General features: G+C 42.2%; 1 protein-coding gene across 4 annotated transcripts in view; it reads left to right on the plus strand.

Annotated features, from left to right (window-relative positions):
* Window positions 1–7,843, plus strand: part of wdhd1 (WD repeat and HMG-box DNA binding protein 1) — a 42,901-nt gene extending 35,058 nt beyond the window's left edge. For 3 of the 4 annotated variants that reach the window (XM_062968664.1, XM_008118339.3, XM_008118341.3), the window contains 9 exons: window positions 49–180; window positions 404–645; window positions 2,349–2,500; window positions 3,138–3,179; window positions 4,251–4,294; window positions 4,396–4,557; window positions 5,084–5,214; window positions 5,381–5,516; window positions 6,898–7,843. In XM_062968664.1, the coding sequence (XP_062824734.1) occupies window positions 49–180; window positions 404–645; window positions 2,349–2,500; window positions 3,138–3,179; window positions 4,251–4,294; window positions 4,396–4,557; window positions 5,084–5,214; window positions 5,381–5,516; window positions 6,898–7,104 (1,248 nt within the window). In that variant the 3' untranslated portion in view covers window positions 7,105–7,843. The remainder of the gene's footprint in view (window positions 1–48; window positions 181–403; window positions 646–2,348; window positions 2,501–3,137; window positions 3,180–4,250; window positions 4,295–4,395; window positions 4,558–5,083; window positions 5,215–5,380; window positions 5,517–6,897) is intronic. The other variant, XM_008118340.3, reaches the window with a different exon arrangement.
* Window positions 7,844–18,728: the final 10,885 nt, after the last annotated feature.

The raw sequence follows: 18,728 nt of genomic DNA on the forward strand, positions 1-18,728 counted from the left end.
CATGTAAAGTCTGGATTTATTTCTCTTTCTTTCCTCTGCATGGTTTAGGAGGAGTTCTGGCGCTCTGTCTTGTTTCACAATTACCTGGATTACTTATCCAAAAATGGATATGAACATGATGAAAGTGTCAAAGGCCATGCAGTTCAAGAACAGCAGAATCTCTTGATGAAAATGTTTGCAGTAAGTAAGCAAGCAGTGTCTTAAATTCAAAAAACTGCATTATATAGGTCTACACTGCCCATGTAATGCAGATTCAAATTGCATCATTTATAATAATAAAAAATAATAAAATTTTATATTCCGCCCTCTCTCCCTGAGGGGATTCATGGTGGATTAATGTCATTTGGCAGTGTCGATCCAGGCTTTACCTTTTCAAGATAATCTTCCCTCTTTCTTTTTAAAGCTTTCCTGCACACTGGAACGTGAGTTTCGCTGCATGGAGCTGGCTGAGCTCATGACACACAATGCCACCAGCCTAGCTATCAAGTACGCCTCTCGCTCTCGGAGGCTGGTTCTTGCCCAGCGGCTGAGTGAACTCGCTGCAGAGAGAGCAGCAGAGCAGACAGCTGCTGAAGAATCTGAGGAGGAGGAGGGAAAGGAGCAGCAGCAGCCACAACAGGATTTCAGGAACCATCTAAATGCTGGGTAATAGTGAATTCTAATTTATATAGTGGTTAACCAATATATGCAGAGAAAGAAACCATTTTGATTTCATAAAGTAATAGATTCAGAGAACCCTACAGTTGTATGAGACTGCTGGTGGGGGCCATCTAATCCAATCCTTTGGCAGTGCGGAAATACACAGCTAAAACATCTATGGGATGGCCAGCCAGCTTCTTTTTAAAGGCCTCTGAAGAAGGAGAGTCCACTACTTTGCAAAGCCATCTATTCCATTGTGTTGTCGAAGGCTTTCATGGCTGGAATCACTGGGTTGCTATGAATTTTCCAGGCTGTATGGCCATGTTCCAGAGGCATTCTCTTCTGGTGTTTCACCTGCATTTATGGCAGGCATCCTCAGAGGTTGTGAGGTATATTGGAAACTATGCAAGTGGAGTTTATATATCTGTGTCAGTTTACACAGAGAAGCCACTGAAATCCACAAGCATGTGGACAATTTCAACAGAAAGGAAACCATGAAAATGAACCAAATCTGGCTACCAGTATTATTCTAAAACCAGGACAATTAATAAAGAACACCACTCAGAAAACAGGGGGAATTCCAGGCATGAATCAATCAGGACCAGCTAACACTTCCCAACAAAGGATTCCCCCAGGCCTTGACCTTGCCAGACCTTGAAGCTGAAAGACTATTCAATGCTAACCAATGTAGCCAATTGAAACATTCACACTGCCTCAAACAGACAAGAGCTCTTTCTTCCACCCTGGATTTTTCACAGATATATAAACCCTGTGTTGTTGAAGGCTTTCACAGCCCGGAATACATACAACAACCCTATATAAACCCTACTTCCCTAGTTTCCAACAGACCTCACAACCTCTGAAGATACCTGCCATAGATGTGGGTGAAATGTCAGGAGAGAATGCTTCTGGAATATGGCCATACAGCCCGGAAAACTCACAGCAACCCAGTGATTCCGGCCATGGAAACCTTCGACAACACATTCAACCAATATAAAAATAGCTTACACACAGGTTCTGCACAGCTCTAACATTCCTGATCTCTTGGTTAAGAAATTAAGTTGCTCTCATGCCTGAATTTCACCCACTTCTCCCAGTTAGTTTTAAGGTTATGCTCCCAGTGACTTTCACCTGGGTTTACTCTCAACCAGGAGTTTGGAGCTTGCTTTAAGGCAGATAATGGGAGATAATGTGCAGAATGTCAGATCCTTTTATTTTCAGTGTATATCCTGCACTTCCTTTTTAAACCACTCAGAGCAAATTGCATTCAGGGAACCCTTCAAGAAACCGATCAGGCTTATGCTCATTGAGTTTCAGGAAATGGTACATTGGGTTTGAATTTGGTCATTTTCATACTGGCTTTTAGACACGAAGCCAAAGGTTCTCATGTCTGATGAGTTTTGGAGTGACTGTTTAATTTCATGATAGCAGTATATTTCTGTTGCTGTAATTAATATTGGTAGTAGTCATTATTAATAGGATGCCTTTGTAATAACTTTTGACAATACCAAATTCTTTTGTTTTTCCACAAGACTTTGATTTTTGTCCTCAAAATATTTGGTCAGTAGAAATTGTGAAATTTATTGTCATAACAATCAGGTTTGGGGGTTGTAGCCATGACTCGTTATTTTATCCATGACCCAGCCTCCCTTACATTGGATCTGTGAAAGCTCCCTTTCTCTCAATTCTCTCTTATCTTTCTGCTTAAGTTACAGTAATACTCCCACAGAATGGAATCAGGCTCGTGTGAGAAAACCTCAGCGCCAGCAGAGCACGGAAAACGATGAAGAAATTACAGACCAGGCCAAGGAAGACATACCTGTTGAGACAAAACCTAGTAAAGCAGACAGCAATATTCAGGGTATGTTCAGATATTTCTCAGATTTGCAAGGATGGCCAGTTTTGATTATCAAGTAGATCCTTTTCCATTGGACAAATAGGCATGGGGCATTCTGTAGGAAACTTACGAATATCAGGGTAATTGCAATTATTTTTTGCCAGGCAGAAAAAACCCAAACATGCAAAAATACTTCTCACAAACCCCCCAGAACCATGCACTGTTCCCCAAATACCTCTGTTTTCTTCTACATTCTGTCTCAAAGCTGTAACAAGAAGTGACGTGAGGAAAAAGGAGGTATTAGAACTTGCTTTGGGAAGGTGGGTCTTGGGGGAAAATTGGGCCTCACACAGTAGCCCAGACTTGTTATAGGAGGAGATATGATAGCTAACAGCCTCAGAAAAAGGGGAACAAAAGCGTAATTTCCCCCCTTGAATCTCTTTTCTTATGAAGGAAAAGTGTATTGCTTCCTCTTCTCCTTAATAGCAAGTGGGAACTGTGCTTTTCTAGTTTTTTCAGCATGTAAAAGCTCCCTTATCCACCCTGGTATTCTCTTTGTATTAGAATATGGCCCATAACATAATAACTGAGAAGATGCTTAAAATGTTGCTGTTTTTTATATTGGCATTCAAATGCACATTATTTTTGTGTCCTTCTGAAGGATCTCCCATACCCTGTGAAAGTGCATCTACTCCCAAATCTGGTGAGTCAGACTGAATTTATTCTGAGCAAGGAAAACTTCTCTGAATGTTGGACAAACTTGTCTAAGCCTTTGATACCTGCTGTCCAAATCTGTTTCCTCCTATTTAGTTAGTTAAACAACTTGTTTGTGTCCTGTAGGAAGTCTGTAGGGTAATTAAATAAATAGGAACCTCTTAAATGTGATCTGTGCCAAATACTTGACAAGCAGATTTATTGCTTTCACAACACTAACTAGCCACTGCTAAGGTCTGAAAGACCTATATACGTTGAGCATCCTTTATCCAGTATTCTGAAACCTAAAATATTACAAAATCCAAAGTAGTTCAGATAGGTGGCTGAGATAGGGATACTTTTGCTTTGCGATGGTTCACTGTACACAAACAAAATTATTCCAAAATTGTATAAGATTTACCTTCAGGCTATGTGCATAAAGTGCATATGAAATACAAATGAATGTCATGTTTAGACTTTGGTCCCATCTCCAAGATATCTCATTACGTAAATATATGCAAATATAAGTATTCCAAAATCTAAAAAATTCCAAACTCCCCAAAACACTTCTGATCCCAAGCATTTTGGGTAAGGGAGACTCTTACAGCCCTTTGAAAATTTAGGATAAGACTTATGATTGGCATCTTCCTTCATCCTATTACCTCCCATTTCTATTAACTATGTAAACATTTGTTTTATCCTGAGGCCTAAATATCATGCAGGGATGCATCAGAAGAATTACATTTATATCCATGAAAGTATATGCCAATATTATTATTAATAATAATAATTATTATTATATTATAATAATTATAATAACATCAATGACAATAACAACTGTTAGCCCTTGTATCTCTCCTCCCTTCTCTTCTTTCTTTTTATAGCCAAATAAGGTGAGGGAGGCATGTTTCTGTCTCTATCTAAGGAACCAAGGGGGATTATGGTTATAGAGCTAGTTTATACATTTCTGCTGTGAATCAAAATTATTGAGTGCCTTTTTGAAAAGGCACGAGATTGTTTCAGAATGTTAACTTTGTGCTCTCCTTCTCTTCTCTATTCCTTCCCCTTTTCAAAACAAAAGCTGCACCTGTAGCTGCCAACCAAGGGAGAACCAATCCTTTCAAAGTAAGAATTTTTATGATTTCCCATGACCTTGAAAGAAATTAGAAGTCCTGATGGGGAAACGTTGAGGACAGAATGTTTTCACAAATATTTTGTTTTTCTAGGTTTCCAATAGTCAAAAGGAGTCACTCGGTCACTCAGCTAACATTCTAGACAACATGACTAAATTGTCTAAGAAAAATACCACACCGACTGGCCGAGGCGCTCCAAGCAAAGAGAAGAGTCCGGTTATAAAACCCTTGATACCTAAACCCAAGTTAAAGCAGGTGAAGATCTTAAATGTTTGTGCTGGTTGACTGTAACAGTCCTTGATTCCATTGCTTTCACTCCATTATCAAGCATAAGCTAAAAGTTCTAGGACCAAGAATGGAAATTGATGTGTGGATAGGAAAAAGAAGAAAGTAAGCTCGTTCCTGTGTTCTTCTCTTACTATTCTTCAAGTGACTATTATCTAAAAAAGAGAAACATTAATTATTTTCTCCTCCCCAAATATTTTCTTTCATGATATTTGAGGTACTGCAGCAAAATAAAGTTATAACTTACAACTCTTTTGACTATTAAGGCTGATTTTATAGCATTCTTGGTGTGTTAAATACAGTAGTTCTCAACCTGTGGGTCCCCAGATGTTTTGGCCTTCAACTCCCAGAAATCCTAACAGCTGGTAAACTGGCTGGGATTTCCCGTAGTTGTAGGCCAAAACACCTGGGGACCCGCAGGTTGAGAACCACTCTGCTAAAAGGAAATTATGTAAGTGTTCATTTGTGAATTGTAGAAATGTGTATCTTATTGTAGACTGCAGCTGCTGCATTTTTCCAACCTCGAACACCTAGAACTGAGAAAAAATCAGTGGAAGAGAAAGGAGAGAAAAATGGAACTCCAGAGTCTGAATCCAAAACTTTAACTGAAGATAATGACAGTAAAAGGTCAGTGTGCCACAGACTCTTTCTTCATTGCTGATGTCTCTGTTGTCCCAACACCTCTTCTTGGGGGAAAAAAATCAAAATGTGAAAATAGAAATGATGTCCAGTATTTCAGAGCCTTCGCTTGGGAGTATTTTCCTGAACAGAAATCTTTTTCAATTCTTTTCAGACCTAAGACTGGATTCCAGATGTGGCTTGAAGAGAACAGAAGCTGTATTTTGACAGATAACCCTCATTTTGAAGAAACAGAGATAATAAAGGAAGGCATGAGTCGGTTCAGAGCTTTGTCGGCTGAAGAAAGGATGGTAATGGACTCCTCTTTTTCTACATAGCCCTGGATTACGTTCTTCTCCGATGACTTTACAAATGTCCTTTTGTGTGTTGTTTTCACATAGTCCTCCAGAAGTTGTTATCCTACAACTCCCAGTATCTTGGTTCTTTGTCATTCTAATTGTGGATGTTAGGAATTGGGGTTCAGTTATCTCTTTGAGGGTCAAAGTTCCCCTGGATTCGAAGGAGTTATCTTTGTGTTGCTGGAAAGCAGGCTATGTTGTGTTTTTTTTTCTCTTTAAATAAGATACATGTTTTTGGACAGATCATATGACTATATGACTCATTGTCAAAGACAATGATGGTCAGTAAAGTGGAAAGCAGTCGGAAAAGAGGAGAGTTATTTTAAAGGTGCATTGATTAAATCAGGAAAACATGGCCCCATGTTTGCAAACCAGTTAATGCCTAGGGCTCAGAGAAGGCTCTTGTGCATAGGATCAACTTAAAGCTGATCTGACTGCAAGACAATAACAAGAAATATAGTGGAAGGAAAAGTGTGATTCTGAGTTTGCATGCTGCCCTCCCAGGCTGTGTTTGCATATATCCATATGCCCAACTGACCTAATAGTAAATTGTGAGAAGAACTTCAATTTTTTGAAAAAACTTCTAGTGTGAGTGCATCCATGGCAAAGTATTGGGATTTCTCGGTTATTTCCAGAGTGCACAAATATTTTTTATCAGTCTGTTCCTGACAAGGAGGTTATGAATAATTCTGAAATATAGACATATTAAGAAATACAAGCACTTTGAGAACTCTGAGGTGTTGTGTGGTTTCCAGGCTGTATGGCCGTGTTCTAGCAGCATTTTCTCCTGATGTTTTGCCTGCATCTGTGGCTGGTATCTTCAGCGGATCTAATGGTAGTAAAGCAAGTGGTGTATATATTCCTGTGGAGTGTCCAGGATGGGAGAAAGAACTATTGTCTGTTAAGCAAGTGTAAAGGATTAGCATGTCAGTGGATCCCACTCCACACTTGAAATTAAGCTTGTTAATTATACCCTGTCTCCCACTCTGGACTGCCACATATATATAAACTTCACTTGCTTTACCACCATCATATCCTCTGTAGATGGCAACCACAGATGCAGGTGAAATATCAGGAGAAAATGCTACTAGTACACAGCCATACAGCCCAGAAACCACACAACACCCCAGTGTTTCTGGCTGTGAACAATACTTTGAGAACTTTGTTTTTCTGTTGGCTTGGGTTTGTTTCTAGTGTGTCATCCTGCTCTTTTCTCCTGTTTTCCTTTCCTAGTTTCCTACAGGATCCTTTCCCCACTTTCATAAATATATAGTCATTCTCAGTCCACATCACAGTAGGGTTTATTGTTTATTGCTTTTTATTTTAATCCAAGGTTTGGACTGAGAAAGCCAAAGGAAAAGAAGCCAGTGACCCGGCCGAAGGGAAAAAACGGAAGCGCCTGGAAGGTGTTAATGAAAACAAGCAAGAAGAAGACCAACTACAAAGGCCAAACGAAGACTCGAGCTCAGCTAAAAAATCTAAATCCTTTAAGAAGTCTACTGTCACAAGGCTATCAGCGTTTGCATACAAGCCAAGCTAAACCAACTGGCCTTTTTTTTTACTAACCTGTTGTGTGAACCTTCCTCCCAACAGGCAGGGAAAGACAGGTCTCCAAAGGAGAAATGATTGTGTGTTGACCATCCATGCAAAGACGTTTGCATGGAAACATAGCTACACACCTGATGTGTGTAGTTTTATCGTCATTGCACAGGACAGTTATAAATATATTTTTGGTTTCAGCGAGCAAGGACTCAATCCTCCCTGGATAAGATTTGGTTTTACAATGGTGTGATGGGTTATTTTAAGGATGTCACAGCAGGGGGAAACTAGATATGATCCATCAAAAAAGGCAAAGTATGTAAGTTCACTTGCATGCCAGATTTACCCTGCATTGCCGTTCAAAATTAGCATTTCTCACTTTTTTGGATAATTGAGTTGAAGAGCCTTTCACAAGGCCTCTGTTTACCAGTCATCTGACGAATCATCTGATGACAGTTTTCGCTATGTTTTCTGCAAATCAGATGACAGTTTTCTGAGCCATGTTTTGATCCAGTTTGAATAACATTCTCTCAATCCACATCCAACCTTATACAAGGAAAAGATAAAGAGGTTTTTCACCCCAGACATATGAGATGTAACATCTGCTCGTATCTGTTGAAAGCAGCAAATGTGCAGCCCTGAACTCATATTGCAGCACAACCATGTTTTTCCCCTAGATCTTAGAATATTGTATTTTTGCCTCATCAATAGTGAATAAATAAAACAAAATTATCCTTTTTTATCTGTTGCAGATTTCTTTCTCATTTTCTGCCTTGCTGTCATTGTACAAGAATCTGGTTTAAATTCTAATCTCAGAATAATTATGTTCTTTAGTAAATGAAAAAAGAGATGCAAAGTCACAGCTGTTTTTTAGTGCCACAGGCCACACATTTATTTATTTATCACGTCAGAAGCAAATTGAGAATACAGCTATAACGAATAAAAAATCCACAAAGTTAAAAACTTGGCATTACACTATATTTCCTTTGTTCAGAAGCTGGCCATTTGGAGTGCCTCTGGTGTCTCTGCAAGAAGGTCCTCCATTGTGCATGTGGCAGGGCTCAGGCTGCATTGTAGTAAGTGGTCTGTGGTTTGCTCTTCTCCACATGCATGTCGTGGACTCCACTTTGTAGGCCCATTTCTTAAGATTTGCTCTGCACCTTGTGCCAAAGTACAGTCTGTTCAACAGCTTCCAAGTCAGCCACTTTTCTGTGTGCCTAGAAGGGAGTTTCTCATCCGGTATCAGCCACTGATTGAGGTTCCGGGTTTTTACCTGCCACTTTTGGACTTTTGCTTGATGAGGTGTTCCTGCAAGTATCCGTAGATCTTAGAAAACTATTTTTGATTGAAGTAATTGGCATGCTGGCTGATATCCGAACAGGATGGGCCGGAGATGTCAATGCCTTGGTCCTTTCATTGCTGGCTGCTACTTCCCAGTGGATGTCAGGTTATACAATACGAGTTAAACAGTATAATTTCTTCAGTGGTGTGAGGCGAAGACATCCTGTGATAATGTGGCATGTCTCATTAAGAGCCACATCCACTGTTTTAATGTGGTGAGATGTATTCCACACTGGGCATGTGTACTCAGCAGCAGAGTAACAGCGCAAGGGCAGATGTCTTCATTGTGTCTGGTTGTGATCCCAAAACTGCCAGTTTTCTTGCGATATTATTTCTAGCACCCACTTTTTTGCTTGATATTCAAGCAGTGCTTCTTGTAAGAGCATGGTCCAGAGTGACTCCCAGGTATTTTGGTGTGCTGCAATGCTCCAGTGGGATTTCTTCCCAGGTGATCCTCAGAGTTCAAGATGCTTGTTTGTTTTTGTTCATCTGTGTCTTAGATGGATTATTAGGCACATATGATTGCTTTCTGTTTTCATCAATATACACTAACTACATGTCTAAGCTGACCCTGCTTAGCTTCTAAAATCGGACAGGATCTGCTATCTTTAAGGTAGTTAGGCCCTTTCAACACATTTCAGCAACTTCTAGTTCAAGCTAACAATATGCACAGATGGAATTAAGAAAAGATTCCAGAGGAATGCCTGGATTTAAGATTTGAAGAAAAAGGTTGCTGAAACATGCTGAACCTTTTATTTTACAAGGTGCAGAAACATCTGCCTATTCCTTCCAAGCTATTTCTACCTTGAGTTCCAGATTTTCTAAGAATTATTCTAGAAGATATCTGCATTGTTAACTAAGCTATGTCTGTCCTGTTAAGAGAAAAGACATCTGTTAATCATACTCTGCAAGAATGGAAAGTTACACTGAGGCAATTTCTTTCAAAATTAGCTTTTAATTTACTCTAGGAGGATTAAAGGTGCTTGTCCACATGGAAGAGCATGACTAGTTAGCAAAGCATTGTATTGAGTGCTGTGTGGAAACTTTTAATTTTGTTTCCAGTTTATTGTGGGAAAGAAGTGCCTTCTTTCTAGGAGAATTATTGAAATCTAGCAACGCTTGGCAACATTACATTTTGAACAATATCTCCCAGAAACCCCCATCTTCGTGTTCTGAGAGTTATACTTCAAAGAGTAACTTTTTATAGCAGCATTGGAAAGGTCTAAATGTGCAGATAGAAAAAAGCTCAGTGATTTTTTGTGAAATGAAAAGAATTCTTTTTTTTTGGGGGGGGGGGGGGACAAGGAAAGCTTAGTGTTGAACTTTGGAAAACTTTTGACATTTGGGGAATGGATCCGTTCTGTTTATTGATTACACAACTCAAATAGAATTTGACCTCAAGCAGCCTTTGCCAAGAGCCTGGGCTCAAATCTTTATCTGTTACAACATACCATCCTTGCTACAGATCAATGCCCAAACGCTAAGGCAGGCTACCCACTTTTTAAAAAGCTGCAAGCAAAGAATTCCACCGGAATATTAGAGAATCATGCGATAAAAACAATTGGTTACATAAAGCATGTCAAGCAGATGTTTTTGGCCTTCAACTCCCAGAAATCCTAACAGCAGGTAAACTGGCTGGGATTTCTGGGAGTTGTAGGCCACAAACATCTGGAGACCCCAGGTTGAGAACCACTGAAATAGAGAGAGAACCTATCCTAGGTGGTATCACTTTAGCCTGCAGATAAGAGTTGAATATTTCTCCAGGAAGACCATGTCTTGTCTTTGCCCCAGAGAATACAATAAACAGAGTGGATTCTGCCTTCTCATTAGAAAGTGATAATGTTTCCTTTGCCACCTGATTTGGGGTATTCTGGAAATGCAGTAAATTGATAGTTGTATGTCCAGGTTGATGAACCTACCTGGACTCAGCATATTATTTGAGAACAGAAATGCTGGACCACTCTTAACAACCACCATGTCAGACTACACAGAGAAGCCATTGAAATCCACAAGCATGTGGACAATTTCAACAGAAAGGAGGAAACCATGAAAATGAACAAAATCTAGCGTATCGGTATTTTAAAAAACTAAAATCAGAACAGTAAATAAAGAACAATACTCAGAAAACAGGGTAATTCCAGACAGGAAACAATCAGGGCCAGCTAACCACCCAGCAAAGGATTCTCCCAGGCAGGAATCAGCCAGGCCTTTAAGCTGCAAGGCTTTTCAGTGCTAATCAAGGTAATTAATTGCAACATTCACACTTGCTTCCAACAGACAAAAGAGTTCTTTCTCCCACCTTGGACCTTCCACAGATATATAAACCTCCCTTGCAGGGTGTCTGCCATAGATGTGGGCATAACATCAGGAGAGAATGCTTCTGGAACATGGCCATACAGGCTGAGAAACCCACAGCAACCCACCAATAGTTGTGTGTCTTGATTTGAATCCTGGTTTCTCAATGGCCTAGTCCAACCTGCAAACCACTATATCCTGATGACTCTCAAATTGTAACTACTTACTGTTGTCCTGCAAATCTTTTGGGAAGACAGGCGGACAAATGTCAGCATGTTGGAAGAAGCAAAGACCACCAGCACTGAAGTGATGCTCCTACGCCATCAACTCCGCTGGACTGGCCACGTTGTCCGAATGCCCGTCTCCCAAAGCAGTTACTCTACTCCGAACTCAAGAATGGGAAACAATGTTGGTGGGCAGGAAAAGAGATTTAAGGATGGGCTTAAAGTCAACCTTAAAAACTGGCATAGACAAGGAGCTAGCTGGAAGGTCATGATAACTTACTAGTCAGTAAATACCCTGTTTCCCCTAAAATAAGACATCCCCAGAAAATAAGACCTAGTAGAGGTTTTGCTGAATTGCTAAATATAAGGCCTCCCCCAAAAGTAAGACCTAGCAAAGTTTTTGTTTGGAAGCATGCTTGCTGAACAGAACACCAGAGCATACAGGATTGGTAAATGTACGCACCATAGAGTGTTGTGCATGGAAATACTGGTAGTAACAAGAAATTATTGATAGGATTCACAGTTTGTCTCGTTATGCTGGTTTGTGATGACAACTACTGTACAGTATACAATAAATGTTCATTTTTTTTGTTTAACAATAAATGCGAATTCTTCATGGAAAAAATAAGACATCCCCTGAAAATAAGACCTACAGCATCTTTGGGAGCAAAAATTAATATAAGACACTGTCTTATTTTCGGGGAAACACAGTAAGAGTCAAGGAGTACATTAAGGGATGGTGTTTTGAAGAAGTAGTCAGAAAAATAAGTTGAAAATAATCGAAAATCTACCGCTACGTAGTAATAAAGTAATCCTTTCTGTGTAAAAGGAAAAGAAAGATAGAAGGAAAGCTGTACTGATACGTTGTTACTCAACCACCAAGCAATTATACAAGCCTTCGACAACAAATTATACAATTGTAACCATTACGCTTATGTCACAAGAACGCTATAAATAAAAACAAGTTACTGTTTCTTCCCATATGAAGACTGTTTCTCAATACACTGAATATAATTCAAGAAGTTACGGAAGGTGGAAGAAGGATTAAATAATCATTCATTTCTGTGTAGCCAGCGCTAATGTTTCAGTTAATCGCCCTAATTAGCATTGGAAAGGCTTCCAACTGACAAAGGACTCTTGTCACACCCTGGACTCCACAGATATATATTTACCTTCCTTGCCTAGTTTATCCATGCCTCACAACCTCTGAGGATGCCTGCCATAGATGTGGGTGAAACGTCAGGAGAGAATACTTCTGGAACATGGCCACACAGCCCGAAAGACATACAACAACCCTGTGTCTCGTTGTAGTTATTTTCTCTTCTGTGTTAATGACATTAGTGTCCAAGGGGTGGTGAGGAAATGAGTCACTAATGTGTGTGTTCATGACATACTTCCCCTTACTGATTTTGTCAATGCAGCTTACAGTTTTCTCCCTCCCATGTTGCGTACAGTATAACGGGCAACAGAACTAAAAGACAAATAAGCTGTTCGTTTGGAACAGGGCTTACTTAATACTCGCATTGCCAATAACTCACATTTTTACAAAATGAAAAATCTATGGTGCTTTTAGGGAACTCACACAAGGGGTAGGTAATAAAAGAAGGAGTTTCCATCAGAATTAGAGTTTCACGCACTTTTTTAGCCTTCTGTGCCAAAGAATACTGGTGCCTCATCAAAGTACAACTCCTAGTGTTAATCCCTGGCAATACAAGTGGCATCGAATTGTACCTCAATCTCAAAGGTGTCAGAGTAATTTACACAGCGCAGCAGTAGTTGGATGGAGTCAGAGGAATGGAGAACGAAGAGACATCAAAAGACGTTAGTAAAACTATATACAAAGTTTTACTGAAAGCAGTAATCAAGACAAACAGACTTGCGGACAAACACAGGACTTGACTTCTCAGCAGACAGAACAGAACAGAACACTACTCAAATCAGAACTGAACTGATGCAATCAGTAATGCACACACACTTGTGTCTGGACACTCCCCAGTTCCAGCCACACATCAAGGTCATCACAGCTTCTCAGTAATTAACTCTTTACAGACTATAGTACACTCTGGATGATGCAATCAGTATGCAATACAAACCAAGACACAAATTGCATTTAAACACTACCAATACACAAATCCCACATTAACAAAAGGTACATATGGAAACCTAGTATATGTCTGTAGGTAAAGGTAAAGGTTTTCCCCTGACGTTAAGTCCAGTCGTGTCCGACTGGGGGTTGGTGCTCATCTCCATTTCTAAGCCGAAGAGCCAGCGTTGTCTGTAGACATCTCCAAGGTCATGTGGCCGGCATGACTGCATGGAACACCGTTACCTTCCCACCGGAGCGGTACCTATTGATCTACTCACATTGGCATGTTTTTGAACTGTTAGGTTGGCAGAAGCTGGAGCTAACAGCGGGCACTCACTCCGCTCCCCGGATTTGAACATGGGACCTTTCGGTCTGCAAGTTCAGCAGCTCAGCGCTTTAACACACTGTGCCACCAGAGGCTCCGTATATGTACCAGTCATATTTTCTCACCATAACATCAGGCAATGACAAACCTCCCTTGAAGAGATCTTGCAGGAAAAAACCCAAGAATGGATCAATTTCACAAGTCTGAATCATGTTGATGGCACAAGTCTCAGCAGTTAACACCAAATAAAATTGGCCTTTTCACCTCATTAGAGCTCATTATTTAGTCATTTTTAGGGCAAAAATGCTTTTTTGGGGATGAAGGGGATTCATCGGAATTGACAATGGAAACCTGCAGGCAAGTGGTTCCCCTCCCTTCAGTGGTGTGGACTGAATCGGCTGTCTAGAAAGATGTTGCTCAGGGGACACACGGATGTGTTACCATCCTGCTGGAAGGCTTCTCTCATGTCCCCGCATGGGAAGCTAGGGAAACCTTTTTTTCTGCTGCACTAGACACTAGGACATGGAGCAATGGATTCAAATTACAGGAAAAGAGATTCCATCAGAACTTCCTGATAGTAAAAGCTGTTCAATAGTGGAATTTATGGAGGGAAAAGTGAAAAGAATAACTTTGTAAAGGAAATTAATAGATCATATAAAAGGTTTCATCATATATAATGTGTACACACAATAGCTGTCTATTACCTATTCACAGATTGTATTATTATATCATACACACACACACACATATATAGAGAGAGAAATTTGTGACTGCCTGGAAGTCCCAGGGAGTCTCCTTCTCTAGAGGTTTTTGCACTAGATGACCATCTTTTGGGAGTGACAGCATTGTGTGTTCCTTAACACAGAACACAGTTGGACTGGATGGCCCTTGGGATTTATTCCAACTCTAAGGATTTATTTTATTTATTTACTTCATTTATATCCCACTCTTTTCACCCTGCAGGGGACTCAGAGCGGCATGCTTCATATATTTCAGCAAACATTCAATGCCTCAATTATACAAACTGTTAAAACACAACGTAAAATCATTAAAACAGTAAACATAAGATACAATCTAAAACCAGTAACATATTAAGCATGATAAATCCAATACACAAATATCACATTGCACCCATCTGTAGTCATAATTCAGCTACTTCATTTCTGACCATGTCATGACAGGATGTTAGTGGTATGTGCATTCTGTTTAAGGTGAAATGTTATATCAAGTTAAGCTGTTGGGTGTTTTGAAACTGGCAAAGCATTCCAGCAGCACAAGGGTTAAGCACAAGCCAGCTTGATTGATTGCCCACAGGACCAATAGGTCAGGGCTTCCGTCTGGCCGGAGGAATGCGGGAGGTGCCAGTTTTGTAGAGATAACAGCCGAGCAGAGCAGAGAAGATGCTCCATGTGTCCGGAGATCTATGGCTTTCAGCAACTGTATATATCTATCTATATATATATAAAAGAGTGATGGCATCACGGCGACCCACAAAACAACAAAACTACAGGCCCCCCAACCTCGAAATTTGACAACACGACCCATCATCCACGCCTCTAGGTTGATACAACAAAAAGAAAAGAAAAATAAAGTCCTAATTAGAGAGAGAGGAATAATTGCTTTTATCCAATTGCTGCCAGTTAGAAGGCTAAGCTCCTCCAACTTGGTTTCCTAGCAACCCAAAAAATAATAATAAAAAACACTAAATGTGATGACCCATGGGCCTTGTAGTCCTGCTCAGGACATGGTAATTCCTGATGAAGATGAAAACTTGGGTTTTTTACCTTCCCAGTCTGAACTGGATTCCTCTCAGCCAGATCTTTCCCAGGCAGATCTGGGAACCTTGCACCTGCAAGAAAGTTGTCTCCCAGAAGTATGTCAAACAAGCCCAGAGCCTACTTCTCCCGTGTTCTTGCGCCGGGAGTTTTGTAAACAACAGAGAAGTTTGGATTCAGCTTCGCGCAGGAGTGCAAGAATTGCAGCTAAGAATGTAGCCAATTAAGACTGCTTCTCGTGAGAATCTTTAAGGAGTTTAACATCTGGTCTCAGAGTTTAGCTTTCGTTTCTGATTCCCAGAGAACTGCTTCGGTGGGAAAGTTAGACTCTATATAGGTGTTTTGCCCGCGTAGTAACTTCGCGGAGTCAATTCGTCAGCCTACGGAGCGAGTTGTGTCTGGACAGCGCGCTCCGATTCAAGCCTCGCTCCTGCTCAAGCCTTGCCTTGCTATCCAGCCTTCGCCTTGCTTCCCAGCCTTTGTTTATCTACGGACTTTGCCTTGTTTCCCAGGACCAATCCTTGCCTTGTTCCACGGATTTTACCAAGTTATTCCACGGACCTTGTTCTTGTTCCTAGTTACCTTGTTCCACGTTTTAAGCCTTGTTTCAAGTATCAAGTTATTTCCTAGCCTCGCTCAAGTTTCATGGACTAAAGGACCTTGTCATCTCCCCTCACTTTGCTTGTCAAAGTGAGTGTTTCGGTTATTGGATTACAACTTTGGACCTTAATATTTCATATTGGACATTATTTCTTTGGACTAATTTTGACCTTTCCTGGAAGGTCTGCTTCTGGACTATCTTTTACATTTGCTTTTACTAACTTTATATATTTCCTTAATAAAGATATTAGATAGAATCTGGCCTCTGCGTATGGTTATTGGTGCTCTGTAGCCTGGGTCGTGACAGTTTGACTCCGCCACCCTAAGCACCAATTAACCTCGGCCAGAATGTCTACCGGAACCGTGCCCGGTGGGCAGCCACTGAGCTACACCATCAGCAAGGACGAAGTGGATCGCATCCGCGACAGACTCAACGCCCAGGATGGAGAAATAAAGGGCTTGCGGGAGCGCGGAATCCGCCTCCCGGCCATGGCGTTGCCTACCAAGTTTACTGGAGAAGCTTCTAAGGTTCATGTTTTCCGTCGCCAATGTCAAGCTTATCTAGAGGCCCGTGATGCCGAGTTTCCCCAAGAAGACATCAAAGTGGCGTGGGTTTACAGTCTTCTAGACGGGCCAGCGGCCAATTGGGCGACGGCACTGTTCGACCAAGCCTCTCCACACCTAAGATCAGCGCAACACTTCTTGGACCACCTCAAGGAGACTTGGGGAATCGAGGACAATTTGGAGGCAGCCGGTCACAAACTACGCCGCCTTTTCCAAGGAGACAGACCTATGTCTCAGTATATAGCCGAGTTCCGAGTGCTGGCCCACAACACCGGCTGGAACGATGTAGCCCTCAGAGGACAATTCCGGGAGGGTCTCAACATTGAAATGCTGGAAGAAATCTCCAAGGTGGATCCTCCCCAGACCCTCGAGGCACTCATTGATCAATGTTTACGGGCTGAAGTCATGATTGCCAACAGGAAACAGTGGGTTCGAGGCCAGGGCAGTAGAGCCGGGGCAAAACCCCCCGCTCCCGCCAGCGTTCAGCCACGTCCAGTGTGGAGACCCCCACCGCCAACCCCATACCCCAGAGGAGGCGAGGAGGTGCCGATGCAGTTGGGCAATGTGCGTCCCAGACTAGATGCCACCGAGAAGGCCCGTCGTCAACGCTTAAACCTCTGTTGGTACTGCGGGAACGGGGGCCACTTCGCCAGAGAGTGCCCAGCCAAAGGGAAGCCTGCCGCCCGTCTTGCGGCGGCGTCCTCCACGGAGACGAAGACGTCTGAGCCGACTGTCACACAGCCGGCGGGGGAAGCCAACGACCGGGTGTAGAGAGGCTCGCCAACCCGGTCAAAAAATCCATTCAAGAGCCGCCAACCGGGGTCCTGTTCCTTCTCGTGGTCACATTATGGTCAGCAAAAAGGGGACCCGTCATGATCCACGCCATGATAGACTCTGGAGCTACCAACAATTTCATTGATAGAGAGTATGCCGACTCTCTGGGATTACAATATCATGATTTCCAGAATGCCCGTGTGGTGCAAGCCATAGACGGCCGCCCCCTCAAGACGGGCCCCGTAAGTCAGTGGTCGGAACCCACCAGGATGTGGATAAGGGAACATATGGAAGAGATTTCCTTCTTTGTTACCGAGGTTCCCCATTTCCCTGTGATTTTGGGAATTCCATGGCTGACTCTCCACGACCCTAACATCTCCTGGTCCAACAGAGAACTGCAGTTTGCTTCACCGTACTGCCAAAACCATTGCCTCGTAGCCAAGGTCTGCCATGCCACGGACACCGAGCCCATCATCACCTTGCCAAAGAAGTACTCCGAGTATTGGGATGTATTCAATGAGAAAGAAGCCGAAAAATTACCCCCACATAGACCTTATGACTGTGCCATTGACTTGGTGGAGGGGGCCCCGATCCCGCGAGGGCATCTCTACTCCCTGACTGAACCAGAGCAAGAAGCTCTCAGGGAATTCATAGAGACAAACCTTCGCAAGGGATTCATCAGACCCTCTCAATCCCCAGCCGCCTCCCCAGTGATGTTTGTGAAGAAGAAGTCAGGGGAACTACGCTTGGTGGTGGACTACAGAGCATTGAACAATATCACCAAGCGGAACAGCTATCCCCTGCCCTTAATCTCGGATCTACTGGATCGGCTTCGAGGAGCCAAGGTTTACACCAAGCTGGACCTTCGGGGGGCTTACAACTTAGTTCGCATCAGGGAAGGGGACGAGTGGAAGACCGCCTTCCAGACCAAATTCGGATTATTCGAGTCCCGAGTTATGAATTTCGGTTTATGCGGAGCTCCCGCAACGTTCCAGCATTTTGTCAATGACATTTTTCAGGACTATCTAGACAGGTTCTTGATAATCTACCTGGACGATTTTTTGGTGTTTTCTAGATCACAATCAGAACATGAGAACCACGTCAAAATGGTGTTACAACGATTGCGGGATCATGGACTTTATGCCAAGCTGGAAAAATGCGCCTTTGATCTACAAGAGGTAGATTTCCTTGGTTACCGCATCTCGCCTCTAGGGCTTTCCATGGATCCAGCCAAGGTTTCAGCAGTATTGGAATGGCGGGCGCCAACTAACAAGAAAGAGGTGCAGCGTTTCTTGGGGTTCGCGAACTATTACCGCAAGTTCATTCCAGATTTTGCCCGCTGGTCCGACCCCATCACTAGCTGCATCCGTGGAAAGCAGCCTTTCCGCTGGACTGATCAAGCAGAGAAAGGGTTCCAGCAACTAAAGAAACTATTCACCTCCCAGCCAATTCTACAGCACCCAAATCCTGGAACCCCTTTTGTTGTGCAAGCGGACGCCTCAGATGTGGCAATTGGGGCTGTACTCTTACAACCGGTGGGAGATCACCTCCATCCCTGTGCCTTTTACTCTCGTCAACTAACCACACCAGAGAGGAATTACACCATTTGGGAAAAAGAACTACTGGCCATAAAGGCAGCCT

This window comes from Anolis carolinensis, chromosome 1, assembly GCF_035594765.1.
Source record: "Anolis carolinensis isolate JA03-04 chromosome 1, rAnoCar3.1.pri, whole genome shotgun sequence".
NCBI lineage: Eukaryota > Metazoa > Chordata > Lepidosauria > Squamata > Dactyloidae > Anolis > Anolis carolinensis.